This window comes from Meriones unguiculatus, chromosome 2 (genome assembly GCF_030254825.1).
Source record: "Meriones unguiculatus strain TT.TT164.6M chromosome 2, Bangor_MerUng_6.1, whole genome shotgun sequence".
In the NCBI taxonomy this organism is placed as follows: domain Eukaryota; kingdom Metazoa; phylum Chordata; class Mammalia; order Rodentia; family Muridae; genus Meriones; species Meriones unguiculatus.
In genome coordinates this window covers 93090544-93105300 of record NC_083350.1, presented here as the reverse complement: position 1 = coordinate 93105300, position 14757 = coordinate 93090544, and the positions used below count along the sequence as shown (strand labels likewise).

The 14757-nt window shown below is 46.3% G+C and overlaps 1 protein-coding gene across 4 annotated transcripts in view; it reads right to left on the bottom strand.

Moving 5' to 3' along the window:
* Positions 1-807: 807 nt before the first annotated feature.
* The window catches only part of Nuak1 (NUAK family kinase 1), a 71238-nt gene continuing 57288 nt past the window's right edge, over positions 808-14757 (bottom strand). For all 4 annotated transcript variants that reach the window (XM_021660518.2, XM_060377835.1, XM_021660520.2 and 1 more), the window contains 3 exons: positions 10643-10762; positions 8513-8645; positions 808-5285 (listed from right to left, as the gene is read on the bottom strand). In XM_021660518.2, the coding sequence (XP_021516193.1) occupies positions 4132-5285; positions 8513-8645; positions 10643-10762 (1407 nt within the window). In that variant the 3' untranslated portion in view covers positions 808-4131. The remainder of the gene's footprint in view (positions 5286-8512; positions 8646-10642; positions 10763-14757) is intronic.

The following is a 14757-nucleotide window of genomic DNA, read 5'->3' as shown; positions in this document are numbered from 1 at the left end:
ATCTCTCCTTCCAAGAGCTGTCAGGTAGGGGTACAGGGCAGGGGTGATGTCTGTTCATGGAAGATGCCATGACAAAATAGAAATCACCCGATGCCACAGGCAAGGGAGTGACCCATTGACCTTGCCCTGGAGCACCCAGATTAGCAGTTTGTGTGAGATTGGGTAGGGGAGGGGTATCTATGGGAAGCTGAAGAACAGAGAGGGAGTAGCATGGCTGTTAGCCCTTGGTGACATCTCCATCCTGGGCAGAAGTAACTTGGTCATCAGTCTCCTTTATAAACTACTGTGAAAGTGGGGATTTGGAGCCTGTGGCCCTGGTAAAGGGGGTCGCACAATCAGGGGAACTGTAAAGGCTACAGCTACACTCAAATTCCTCTGGTGCTTTAGAAAAGGCTGCAACAGCAGTCTCTCCGCAAAGCCACTTTTCTTGATCGAATCTCATGACAACTGTGAAGTGCAGAGCCTGGAGGCTCACTGGCCAGTCAGTTTTAGCTGCCTGACAATTTCCAGGCCAGTGAGAGTCCCTGCTTCAATAGAGCAGAGCAAGGTAGAGGGCTCTTAAGGAATAGTGGCCCAGGCGGACCTCTGGCCTTCACACACCCACACTAACAGGGTCACACGCACGTGAGAATTCGAGCAAGGTGACACAAGAACACAAGTACAGTTATCTAAGATCCCACTCATAGACCAGGTCTAAAGCAGGGAAACCCACCCCTCAGGTGCTTAGACCAGCACAGGTGGAGCTTCTGGTACCTGAACCCATTGTGTTACTCACCTGACTAAGGAAAAACAGAAACAAGGCCCCAGTTCAGTTCATTGCAATTTATTTAATTTAAAAATAAAAACAGAAACAAAAATGACAAAAATCAGTATCCAATGAAAAATGAACACTTTGGGTAATTAGCCAGCTTTTCCCCCCTTTTCCATGTAGGCTGTTCTTAAACTAATCAAATAAGTGAAAACCAATTTTGACCCGAGCCGTAAAGCATGCTGCACCAATTAAGTTACACCAATATATTATTATAATCCCTTTGACATGCCTTTCAGACCAATAAATAAAAAGACAATTCAAATTAAAAAGTCAACTTTTTATTACCAAAAAAATATAGAAATTAAATAAAAGTCACAACATGGATAAAAAAAAATGTGCAGTCAAGTTTCTCTCACTCTCCTTTCCTTTCCTTTTTTCTTTTCTTTTTCCCCCTTCCTAGGAATGATACCATGCCAGTTAATCCCTACAAAATATTTCCAGTTTGGCAACAAGCAGTCCGTCTGTCCTTCACATTTGTACTCAAGACAGCATGCCTGGGCAAAACATGCTCGAACTTCACCCTGCAGAGCGATCATAGAGCACACGGTAACAGAGGCCAAAACTCAGAGGAAACTGAGCATTGTCATGCCACCTTGAGTCTTGAAGTACTTTCCTAAAAACGGATTGTGCCTTGAAATTTACCTGTAAAACAATGTACAATTCCACCCCCTTTGGCAGGTGTGTAAACGAAGACAATGAAAGGGCCCCAGAAGTGAAGGAAGGACCAGGAGAGCTGACAGCGACTCCCCTTCTGCCCATCAGGTCATCAGTGTCTCTCACTGGTGACTCCATGGAAATGAGGCAAGCATGCCTCTTTTGGCTGCAGATTAGCTGGTTGGGATAACAGGACTTCACCGGGAAGCTGCTCTTTAGGGCTTTCTTCTTTATTCTAACTTTTCCTTGCAGGGACATTCAGCAAGCACCTTAGCTAGAAGCAGAAGATGTCGGAACCCAGCAGGGCCTTGAGCAACCTCTCAGGTACTTCCCCAGCCTCCACTGTAGTGCTTGCAGCACTGCAGGTGCCTGGGACCTAACCAGGTAGACCTGGACTGGACTCACTGTCTGCCTTGGAACACAGGACACACCAGAGCCTCTGTTCTGGGTGAGAGACATCTGGTTTTCCCTTCACAATCCACTGTCTTTGAGTGTTCTGACAAAAGAGAACACGCTGGTGATAGGGAAGGAGAGGGGGCTGAGGGGGTTGGTTTTCTTCATGGAGTCATCAGAATGTGTCATCAGAAATACTAAACAGACATAATCAGCTGGCAAAAGGGAAAAGTCCCAACCACCAGGAATGGCTGGTATACCGGAGACCAGCTGCCTGCTGGCGGGGAGGGGGGACAGTGTAGCAGCAGGGGCTATTCATGAAAAGAAGCAAAGATATGGGGGATCAGAGGTTGCATGCTGCCATGTATGCACCTCCAAACCCTCAAACCCAATTCTCTACCTATAGATTTTTTTTCCCCTTTTTGCCCCTATCAGAGTTCAAGAAGGAGTTGAAACTGAAAAGGATTGAAGCAGCTTCCCACCATATCCTGTTCAGCTCAGCCCAAGGGAAGGCATGGGCCTAAACGCTGGAGTGGGTGGCACACAGAGATGCCATGAGCAGTCTCCTGCCAACTAGAGCAACATCTCCGTGACAACTGTCCTCAGTGTTGTGACAGGTTCCATGTTTTCCCAGGATGCACCCTCCCCCATGCCTCTCTGAGAGGTTCTCAGAAGGCAGCCACCTTAGAATAAGGATTTTAATTTACCTAAGCCAGTTGATTCCTAGGTCAGCCCAGAAAAACCATTTCAGCTTCCAGTATCCCTAAGATGCCCTCGGTGGGGATGACGTCACCTGTCATCTTAGTGTTCAGAGATTAGATAAGATTAGATAACCAGCTTGAACATTTTTAAGCACCCTGTCACACACCTCTCTTCTGCCTCCTCCATAGCCATCTGTATGGCTCCCGAGGAAACGTCGTAAGCCTCCCCAAAACACTCTGCTCTTGCAACATCTTGTTCCCTAGATGGATGGAACTTGTTTTCTCCCCCAAACTGAAGGAGATCAAAACAGAATACTTAGGTCTGAGGAGACATGAATCTTCCATCAAACTGGACTTTTCCTCATCCACATACTACAACTATGCACTAGCTCCCTAGAAGCATTATATCTACTGTTAAGGTTCTGCACTTGTGGGTGGAGGGGGCCAAAGGCTGAGCCAGTGAACCTGGTATCACACCCAATTAAAGCCTTTATGCAGGTGAGAAGCCAGAGGCAGGGTTCCAGTTAATACTGAGACATTTAAGAAAAAGTAAGTTGCCCCATGCTGGCATGCCTTCCATCCAACAGTGCGAAGACCACAGCTCTTTGCCTGGTCACACACAAAGCCCTGGCCTCTCACACTGCCATCTCTCTCCTTGCTCACCTTCAGGAGGTCAGAACAACAAACAAGGCAAGAAAGAGAAGGCATATCCCAGGAAACCAAAAATTTACCACCACTTGACTATTTCCTTAGCAGAATTCAACTCATTCGCTCTCTAAGCAAGTCCTTCTGTCTTCCACTCAAGGTCCAGGAGCAAATTAACAAATGTCGTTAAGAAAGAAAGAGAGAGAGAGAGAAAGAGAGAGAGAGAGAGGGAGGGGAAGGAGGGAGGGAGGGAGGGAAGGAAGGAAGGAAGGAAGGAAGGAAGGAAGGAAGGAAGGAAGGAAGGAAGGAAGGAAGAGAAAAGCTGGGCGCTTCCACCTACTTCCCAGGGCCATGTCAGGTATGTTGCTGCTTCCATTCCTGATTCCAGGGCAGTTATTGATACCTAATCACAGCACCCTCTGGTGTGCCTAGGCTACTCAACTGAGCACACAGTACAGACATTATCAATCAATTGCCAATTCACACTCAGGTTGCTGAAATCTTGCTAGCCCCCATGTAATCAGACCAGGCTTGCTACGGTATTCATTCAAAGCAGATTTGTCTCAGTCTCTCTGCCCCTCCTCCGGAAATGTCTAGATGACTTGTAGAAAATCCCCCTTCCCTATAACGCCCCCTCTCCCACTTCATGGTGGCCAACACCACCCTCCCTGGAGAGCCAATCCTATGTGAGATGCTGTATGGGAATGCCAGTTCCTACTGGCAGCCAGCAGAAACAGTAAAGAATGGTTTCCATCCCTTTTAGATGCTGACTCAAGGCTTTGAAAACTGGCCAGGCCAGAAATTGCTGGTCCTTTTCCAGTCGGTTGCCATGGCCAGCAAAGAGGTAACCAGCCTGCTAGCTGAGTTCTGTTCCCCTCCTCCCTTAGACCCACCCACCATCCCATCCCACCCTCTGTGCCTGAAGGGCTAGTTGAGCTTGCTGCAGATCTCCAGCGCTTTTTTATACACCTGAGTCACATCGTCCATATCAGCAAGAAGAGAGAAGCTACTGTCTGCCAACCGGTTCCGGTACCGCTTCAGGTACTGCGGCCTGGGCCGGTTGTGGGGTGTCTCAAAGTCCTGAAGCTGGAGGAAGTTTTCAGCAGAGACGCAGCTGCGGATGCGCTGGCGGGCTGGGCAATTCTCTTGCAAATCTAGCAAGTCAAAGGAGTCGCTGGACAGGACACTGTCATCGCTGACAACACTAGATGGCCGGCTATAGCTCCTCGAGAGGCCATCCGAGGGGACACCCGTAGCTGACAGGGATTCCAGTGTGGGCATTTCAGGGCCGGAGAGGGCGGGGTCTGCGGCACCATCCGAGTACCTGCTGCTGTGTTTCAGGATGCCTTTCCTCCGGCAGGACAGGCTGTGGGAAGCTCCCCTGGCTGGGTCTGGGGAAGGGGAAGAGAGGCCACTGCTGATGATCACATCATTACTGTCCAGCAGCTCTGAGGACTCGCTGCGCTCTGGGGATGAATAGTACCCAGATTCTCTCTGCTGCGTCTTCTTCAAGATGCCTTTCTTGGGCATCGTGGCTGACTGTGTGAGGCTGATCTTCCCCGACATATCTGCCTCCGGGGAACTGGGGAGGGGGATACCAGTCCGGCATAAATCTTGCTCCATTTTGAAAGGAGATGGTAAGGCAGGGCCCACAATGCCTTCGATGAAGCCAGTGCTGTGGGAGCGATGCTCACTATTGCTCCTCTTCTTTAGGATACCCTTGGGCCTCTTGGAGCTCAGCTTGGATGGGCTTTCAGGTACGGAGTCCTGCCCAGACTGGGGAAAGTCATTCTCTTTCTTGGACTTCTTCAGTGACCGCTGCCTCTCCAATACAACCTCAGAGGCTCCTGGCTTGGCCAGACCCTTCATCTTGGCTTCAGCCTCAGTCTGTAGCCCCGTGGAACGGTGGTGCCAATCAATGATCCGTGCCAAGAGTGGAGACTCAGAGTCAGGAAGGGTATCACAGTCACAGACACTGCTCTTGTAGCCCCAGTTCACCCACCAGTGGTTGGCAATGTCCTCGATGGTGGCCCGGCGATCAGGGTTCACCATCAGCATCCACCGAATGAGTCCTCGCGCATCTAAGGGTGAAAGACAAAAAGAATCAGGCTACACATGGGAGCTTTTGGCAGGGCGACTTTCCATGAACAGCTAAAGAGACATGCTCGCTTCAGGCAAAAAAAGAAAAAAGAAAGAGAAAGAAGAGAAGAAGAAGAGAGCACAAGAGCCAGAGCCATGCAGTGGTGGTGCATACCTTTAGTCCTAGCACTCAGGGAGGCAGAGGTAGATGGTAGATCTCTGTGAGTTCGAGGCCAGCCTGGTCTACAGAGTAAGTTCTAGGACAGCCAAGACTATTCAGAGAAACCCTGTCTCCAAAAACAACATCAAAGAAAGAAGAAAGAGAGAGGAGAGAAAGAGAGAGAGAGAGAAAGAGAGAGAGAGAGAGAAAGAAAGAAAGAAAGAAAGAAAGAAAGAAAGAAAGAAAGAAAGAAAGGAAAGAAAAAAAAAACAGATTTAATGTTCCAGCTTCATGTTAAAAGAGGAAGCCAAAGTCTTTAGAATATACAACAAAAACCTAACCAAGACTCAGAACCACAAGCCACAGAGTGCCCCATCCTGGCTGGCTTTCCTTTCCTTTTTGTGGTGCATCTTCATATTGCACAAGTGCATGTGTGTGTGTGCTGGTGCATATGTATATCTGTGTGTATGTGGAGGCCACAGGACAAGCTCCAGGGACCCTTCCTCAAGCCTCTCAACTTTTTAAGGCAGGGTCTTCCACATTTGGCCTCTCTGAGTTCACCTGGCTGGCCGGCCAGCAAATCCCAAGGCTCCAGCCATTTATAACTCACCAGCTGTGGATCATAATTGTGCATTGTCATGCTAGGTGTTTGGGGATGAGTGCTTAGGATCAAGCCCATGTTTTCACACCCACAGACAAGCATTTGTCATCTGTGCCATCTCCCCAGGCATGACCTGCTTTTCCCCAAATAAAGAGATGTCCTGGAAATACTGACCACCCTGTCATCCCAGATCTGCATCAAGTACAAAAGGCCAGGTAATGGGGAAAGAATTCAAACTCAGTCTCACTACTGTTTTGGTCAATAGCATTCTTACCAAAACAAAATAGCAGGTGTTCATCAGTAGCCTTCCAGAGGCAGCTACATGTAAGCACACAGGCCTCTGTCACCTGGAGAAGGTGCTGGAGGTTCAACTGTGCCAGGTGTGACTCTCACCCGACACACCTGGGCAGAAAGAAAGGCCATGCTGGCCCCACTGCCAAGGTCTTAGCCAGGATCCTAGAGACACACCCAGCGAGAGCCAAGCTCTGTGAGTGAGCTCACCTCCTGTGGCGGTCTGACATAAGCCCTATTGGCATCTGAGAGCTGATCTTTATCTACCTCCAGGTGGCCACAGCCTCTAAAAAAAAAAAGAAAAAAAAAAGTTCCCTTGTAAATTCTGCTGCCAGAGATGTAGGGGAAAGGCCAGAGCATGCTGAGGAAGCCACAGGAGCCAACCTCACAGCTGATAAACTGACTTAAAAGATCAAGCTGTGCACTGTACCCTGGGAGGCTGCCTCCTTCCCTCAGTCACTGACAAGGCTGATAAGAGGCTGGAGAAGCCTAGCAATGGGGACAGAGTGATGTCACTCCTGGGAAGGGACAGGACAATCAATCACGCAGTAAGGATTTCCTGAACTCTTACAATGTGCCAGGAATTTTACTGGTACCGGTTAGTGAGTAAAAGACCACCACCACAGAAGTCATTCATTCGTTCATTCTATCTGTCTATCTATCTATCTATCTATCTATCTATCTATCTATCTATCTATCTATCTATCATCACCTACCTACATGTTCATGTTCGTCCTCAGCTTTCTACACTGGCAAGTTTACCTAAACTCGTTTGCATGTCTCAAGTGACTCCCCACAGCTCTTTTGCAAGCATCCTGGAGTCCTCAGACTTTAATGTGGGCGTGTCTAGTGCTCAGGCTGGGCTCTCAGGCTGGAAGTAAACAGCTCTTTCTCTGCCTGCTCATTTTTGTTCTTCCTGCTAGGAATCTGCCATTTAAAATGGCCCCACACACAAGTCGGAAGTTCTGTCTATTGTCCTCAAGTGCAAGAAGACCATGCTGGGCCTCAGGAGAAAATGTGGTAGATGAACTTTATTCAGACATGAGTAGTAATGCTGTTACTACTCATGGCATTACTCCTGAGTTTGAGGCTAATAGATCAAAAATGCATACTAGATAAGTAGTCCTTAAACATTAATATACAAAAAAGTTCAAGTGATAACAGACAAAAATACCAGGTTCTGAGCTTCAATGCTAAGCCTGCATGTCCCCAAGAAACAATGAATGATTCATAGGCACTCATTTTGTGTTTACAACAATTTTAGAAAACAACTGTTAATAGTGAAAAAACAAATGCCAACACCATGTATATTTAATGCACACATTAAGTGGGATGTAAACAAATGTGATTCTGTGCCAGCCACCTAGTCACACTCCTGTGCACATCTGGTGCTTTTCCACGAAGAGACAGAACTTTTGACCTTGGTTGCTCGGACCAAGAACACATCCCAGTAGTAAGAAAGTCCATTTGCTAAGCACAGTCGACAGGACCGTCTGACATACCTTAGCTGCCAAGTAAGAGAGGCAGGTTCTGTTCTAGAATGGCCAGGCACAGAGGCACCTCAAAGAATCAGAGCCCACACAGACAGGCACAGAGTTATGGGACACAACACCTCAGCAGCAAACCCAACTCCTAGATGACTGAAGGCAAACACAAAAGAGACCCCAAGTAAGGCCAGAAGCATACTACCCCACCAAAGGACTGACATTGAAGAGCCCATGGTGGTTGGATAAGCCTACAGGTTTGTTTCAGGGTATACATAGCATGGTTGCTTTGCAAGAAGAAATGATCCAGAGCCCGGCAAAGGACACAGTGGTAAAAATATCAGAGCCGTGGCCACCACTGTGGCCCTTACTGTTTCAGGAGGGGCATGTATGTCTGCATGGAATGTGAGGGACTTCGGGGAATAGAAAGCCTTTCCAAAGCTTTAATTTGTAGTGGAGAACTGCCTTGCCACATTTTATACCAAATGTAAAAGCAAGAGGGGCTTCTGGGCTGTCCTGGAGAGCATCTGCTCTAAATATCTCATCTAAAGAGCCTTTTCCAACAACTGTTATGAAAGAAGAATAGGGACTAGCAGGAGATGCCTTATAAATCTAGAAAGTGTGTGAGCTGGGGCAGATAAACCAAACACTCTCTCATCAACCCCCGCCCCCCGGCCTCCACGGGACACAAACCTGAGGGCTGTGTGGGCTCCCGGTACTCTCCACTGCTGATTTGTCGGATGAGGTTTTTGTGATCAAAGCCATCGAAGGGCATCGTTCCATAAATGAGAGTGTAAAGCAAGACACCCAGAGCCCAGCTGTCCACCTGGAACAGAGAGACAGAACACAGGAGCTAGGATGCAGACCTCAGATGCTGTCCAGGCCATTGGCATCGCTCTGTGCGAGCAGCCTCCCCCAGCACCCCCAGCACCGCCAGCAACTAAATTTAGTGCCTGGAAGACAGGTCCCCAACACAGCCTGGCAATGGACAACGCAAGCCCACCCTGTTTGACGCACTCTGAAGCAGGTTACCATCACTGGTTCTCATAGTGGCTCTATGAGGAAGTAGAATACAGATTACTTTCAGCCTAATTTTAATTCTAATGAGAATAGAAAAAAGAGGCACAGGACCACTTAATTGCTTCCCCAGAAAAGCCCTTTCCGGTAACAACAATAGAGCTGGGGTCCTTTGAGCCTAACATAAAAATCCTCCCTTCACCTCCTCAGAGAACTCAAGACTTCCAAAGTCATGTCCTACCAGATCTGGGCAGATAATAAATACAAAATTAAAGCAAGAAAGAACCTGGGACATAAATGAGAAAAAAGACAAACTGTAGAGTGCGTTCACCCATCTCAGGCATGCAGTTTCGTCGTGGCTTGTACCACTGTATACAAACTTAGGTCCAGTGCTGCCAGAGTTTGGGTTTTTACAGAGAGGCCAGAAATATGACTTTTCTGTGGAATCTTTCAGCTATTAAATGTTTCTTCAATTTTTTTTTTTAACGGAGATGAATGTAGCCAAATAAAGCATCTTTGCTGACCAGACCTAAATGTCAGCTTGCAACCTCAGAGGCTCACCGCCAAAGACTAAAGGAGCATTCAATGATAAATTTACAGGCCAGGTTTTAACATTTTTCCAAATTTAACCCTATGTTCATCCCTTGTATTTTATTTTGAAGACCTCTGTCAGTGACTCTTGGCATTTTTCCCTTACCCCAACCCTCCACCAAAACACTCAGACGGATAAATATTTGGAAGAAAACATTTCTACACACCAAGCTTTGCTATTTAAGGGATAAGGGATAGATGAACCCCTGTAAGGAGAGGTGTTTCTTATAAGAGAACAATTGCTAACTCATAGTTCACAGATGCTGCTCTGGATAGTTTAGTCAGTTTGACACAAGCTAGGGTCACCTGGGAAGAGGGAACCTCAGTTCAGATAGAGGCTTCCATCAAATTGGCCTATAGACCACTCTGTGGGCATTTTCTTGGTTAGTCATTGATGGAGGGGAGGGGTCTGACCACTGGAGACAGTGCCAACCCAGGAAGGTAGTCCTGGGTTATGTAAGGATGCATGCTAAGTAAGCCAGGAGGAGTAATCCAGTAAACAGCTCTTCCGTGGTCTCAGTCCCTGCCTCTGGGCTCCTGCCCTGAGTTCCTGCTCTGACCCCCCCTCATGATATACTGTAAGTTGTAAGATGGAAAAAAAACTCTTTCCTTCTGCCATCTGCTTTTGGTCATGTTTATTACAGCAATAGAAAACAAACTAGGACAGATGTCTATCTTACAATGACCATGAAAGCTCTGTAAAGCATATAATGAAATACATTTCTCATAAGAGAAGATGCCATACAATTTTAATTTTTATACTGATAATTGTCTTTGTTCTGTTTATTTTGATATAATAGGGGAATATTAAGTGTCTAAAGCCAGGAAAATTATTAAAAATATAGTATAATATACATAAAAACAAGATGCTATGTGGTCATTACAAATCATATGTTAATAATGAACTTGAGAGGTATCACAAAATAATTATAAATTGACAAAAAGCAAGTGTGTGTGTCTGTGTGTGAGTCAGTCACAGAACACATAGTATTACCTTTGAAAACTCTAAATATCAAAGAAACCCTAAGCAGCTGCCTTGCAGTAGGTACAGGCCTCTATAAGATTCCCCACATCTCCTCCCAGGCCTACACATTAATGCTCCTATAGATCAAATGAGGGCAAGCTTTTTGGTTTGGTCTTTGGGGTTTTAAGAACTTTGCCTGCATGCCCCATGTCCCTTCAGCTCTCAGATCTCCTGCAGAGCAGTCTGCTTACCTCTGGCCCTCGGTAAGGCCTGCCGTTGACAATCTCAGGAGATGCATAGAGAGGGCTCCCACAAAACGTTTGCAAGAACTTGTCCTTCTGGTACAGGTTGGAGAGCCCAAAGTCAGCGAGCTGCAAAGAGAAGCAAGACCCCAGAGACCTGTTAGGGTGAAGTTGCTCGTGTCTGCAAACTGACTCCAACTGCCCAAGGCAGATGAGGACGCTTGGGCCACCATTGTCTCTCTAGTCCCCAAACAAGTGCCTCCTGCTATGTCAACAGCACCCTATACAGGTGTGGCTGAACTACAAAACTTCAAGGTCCCTAATGACCCACATCCTCCCCAAAAAAAACTACCAGCTGGGGACCAAGTGTTCAAACACAGGAGCCTTTGGGAGGCATTTCACATGTAAACCAAAACATCCCAATAATAGCAGCTTCCACAAAAGTCACCACGTGGTGTTCCCAGTAAGCATTAAAGTTCAGAGTAGGCCTTATTTATGGAGTATGCACCAAAGTTGCAAAAAAATAAAAATAAATAAAAATAAATGCTTAAAACTCTCAAGTACTATCCTCTATATCTGCTATGGTTTTTCTCTGAACATGCATGTCTAGGATAATTTATAAATCAAAACAGTAAGAGGTTAGCAATGACATACAATAACAAAATGGAATGATTATAACAATACACTGCAATAATATTAACAGGTAGCATCATCATCCCCGCACTCTGTGCCAAGATGAAGTAAAATAAGGTCAATAGAACCTAGGCATTACAGTCAATTTGAGAAATGGGAAAACTCATGACAGTTGGGTGGGTAGCATAGACAATGTGGATACTCCGGACAAACCGATGATTCACTTCCCGTCAAGACAGATGATACAAGACTATGTCACACCAACTCAGAATGGCACATAATTTAAAACGTGTAAGTTGCTTCTAGAATGTCTCACATACTATTTCAGTTCATGGTTGTAATTTGGTGTAGTCTCTTTCCTGTAGCTCTAGGGACTAAACATGCCCTTTCATTGTTAATTGGAGACAGAATTTCAGTGAGTTTCTCAGGGAGGTCTTGAATTAACTGTGAATCAGGTGGATCTAGTGGCCCTGCATCAGCCTCTGGACTTGCTGGAGCTACAAGTGTGCCACCAGTCTTTAGAGAGGCGAGCCAGGGGGTGACGTCTCGTTTCACTGCACCCACAGTGGTGCACGTGTCACACTGGCTTATGCACCGACACCGACACCTTCTCTGCATGTTATGTGCATTTGACTCCAGATGAAATGAGCACACTCATTACAGTTCAGCCTAAACTCTCCCGCTCGCCATCTGTGAGACACAGATGGCTGAAATAGCTGTGAGCCCAGCATACCACCAGACCAGGAACCCAGGCTCTCTGCCTGTCCCATCTCCTAGGCTCGTCCTAAGGAGAAAGCCATCAATTGAGATAAGCACGCAGAAGCCCTTCCCTGGAGTGCCCGTGCAGTGTAAACGGCTCATCAGTTTCGGTGCTGCACTCACCATCTTTAGTTTTATAAAGCATTTTATGTAGCATATGTCCTTTAGAGCACTGCTGTTATGTCCGTTTGCATATGGTATATGTACACACACATAAACACACACACCATACATACTACACATAAGTGTATGTCTGCCTTCTCTACCACACACTGAGTCCCCTGTGTCAGGTTCCACATTTTTATACTACCTTCTCTTTAGCAGCTGGCCCTGGGTAGGAAATACTCATCACTATAACAGGCATTACATTTTGAAAAAGCATAAGGAATTGATAGTTATATAAAAAAATCCCCAATTACCACTTATCAAAAACTCCCAATTATCCAGCACGATAGAATTCCCTAATCCAATTCTATCATCAAAAGCCATATTTATTTATTTAAAAAATATGAATATATTTTATGCCAAATGTCATAAGGACACCTAATTAAAAATAGATTTAATTTTTTTTCATTTAAGTCCCTCAAAGTGGTCAATTTTATGTAATAGCAATTTCACCACAGCTTTAAGAACTCCACTCACCAAACAAGAAAAGGGGTTTAGGAGGTCAGAGTCAGTCATCTGAAGAAACGTGAGCCCTGGGCAGCGCACATGTAAGCCTCTCAAGCCCCGGAACCATCCTGCCTGGGGCAGCCTGTGGCGGTACCAGCCTTGCAAGTTGAACCCCCTTCATATTTCACCACCCCAGCCTGGCTTCCACTTGAGTGTTAGCAGGAAGCTGGGCAATCCACATGCCCAGGGAGCCTCCAGGGCTGAATGCCACAGAAGCTGTTTTGAATGAAGCCCCTCAAATAAGCCTATTTTTGTTTTTAAAAAAAAAGTCATCCTTGGATGAATGGAATGTCATTCAAAGCAGCTGTGCACAACCACCCTCAGAAAGGCATTCTTGGGGCTCAGATTGCACTTAACTGCTCTGAATTCCACTTGCTTATCAAGGCCCCTGACTGGCTTTGCAGGAAGTTGGTGGGAAGCCTTTACAAAGCGCACCCTGTCAATCAAAAGAATGGGCCAGCTTCAGTTCTCCGCTTCAGCCTCCTGCTCAGCCACAGCACAGGCGAACACACTCAGCAGTGCCAATGCCATCCGTGGCATGGTGGAGCTTTCAGACACGTGCGTAAGCACACCCATTGCACAAGCACACGGTCGCCCGTCCCAGGAGCTTTCACACAGGCTGGGTAATTCTGCTTTCTACACAGGCTCTCTGCAGAAGTGTGTTTATGTTTCAGCCCACTCCCATCCTCACAGACTGATGCTTATCAGCCTCCCAGTAAAACTGTCATTGCTGCGGACACAAGATTAATAGAAACCCAGATTAGCCCGTGTTCTTGGCACTTGAGCGGAAAAGCAGTATTAATCAACACACAGCAGTCTCAGACTCTGAGCCACTGAGCTCTAGGATTTTTAATGCCTCATGGAGCTTATAGCAACTACTGCTAAGTGGAGAGCCACCACACTGGGTGTATCCACTCAGAAACCTCGTTCACTCATCTGTAAAACAAAGGTAACAGTCACCCCTGACCCTGTGGTGTCATGACACTTAACTGGCATAAGGCATACATAAATTATGTACAGCAGCAATGGCACATTTGTCTCTAAACCCCAATAGGTAATTGACTTCAGGTCGCGTGAGGCAACATGTACCGTGACAACAGGAGCCGTCCATGAAGAAAGAGCAGAAGTTCATGCAAGTAAGTTAGTTTCAATCACAAAATGAAGAAGTCAATCTCTTCTTTGACATGAGTCAGGAAGGTGGTAAGCCACATGGGTCTAATTCAAGTATCTCCACATTTACTGGGGAGAACCAACCAGCTTTGGGCGCACAGCCTGGGGCAGCAACCAACATCAAACAAAAATGTAATGTTGCTATTTGGTTTCTATTATCTTCACTCTTGAGCTTTTCTTCAGTTCATGGTACTAGTTTTCCACCAAATGCCATTATTTAAGGCCTCTTTTCTAAATGAATACCACTCAATGAAGAGACTCAAATCAAATACAAATACGAGCAGCCTAGGAAAAAGCAAAATGCACAGAAGTGGGGAGGTGGGGAGGATGAAATACGTGTGGGTTAAATTTAAACATAACTATGCAAAAATCACTGCATCTGAGAACTGATGTCCATGTGGAAGAGACCTGACTGGTAGGAAATGAAGTTGCTGAAGGTTCAGGGTCCTAAGAAGATTTGCTGACCATCACAAAGAAAAGAACACGATACATGTGGCCTCCTCAGCTGCCCAATCCTGCAAAGTGGCTCTTCCAGACATCAGCTCCATTTCTAACCATGTCAAGCCAGTCCACCTAGCCCTACCTCTATCTGGTCCTAGAGGCAGCAGCATCAATCTCATTTCACAGCATTTTAGAGGACAGCCTTGCTGCAAGTCCTTTAGAGTAGCTCTTTGCTGACACACTGTTAAGCTTTGGAGAAAGAGACCTCTCTGGTTTGGGGAGATTTGGTTGGTTGGTTGGCTGGTTGGCTTTTATGGTTGTTTGTTTGGGTTTTTTATTGTTGTTGTTGTTGTTGCAAAATTGTTGCCCTGCCCCAAACTGGATCAGAACTTCCCTCTGATCTCACACCTGCAGCTCAGCCTACACCTGAAAAGCAGAGAAGGATAATC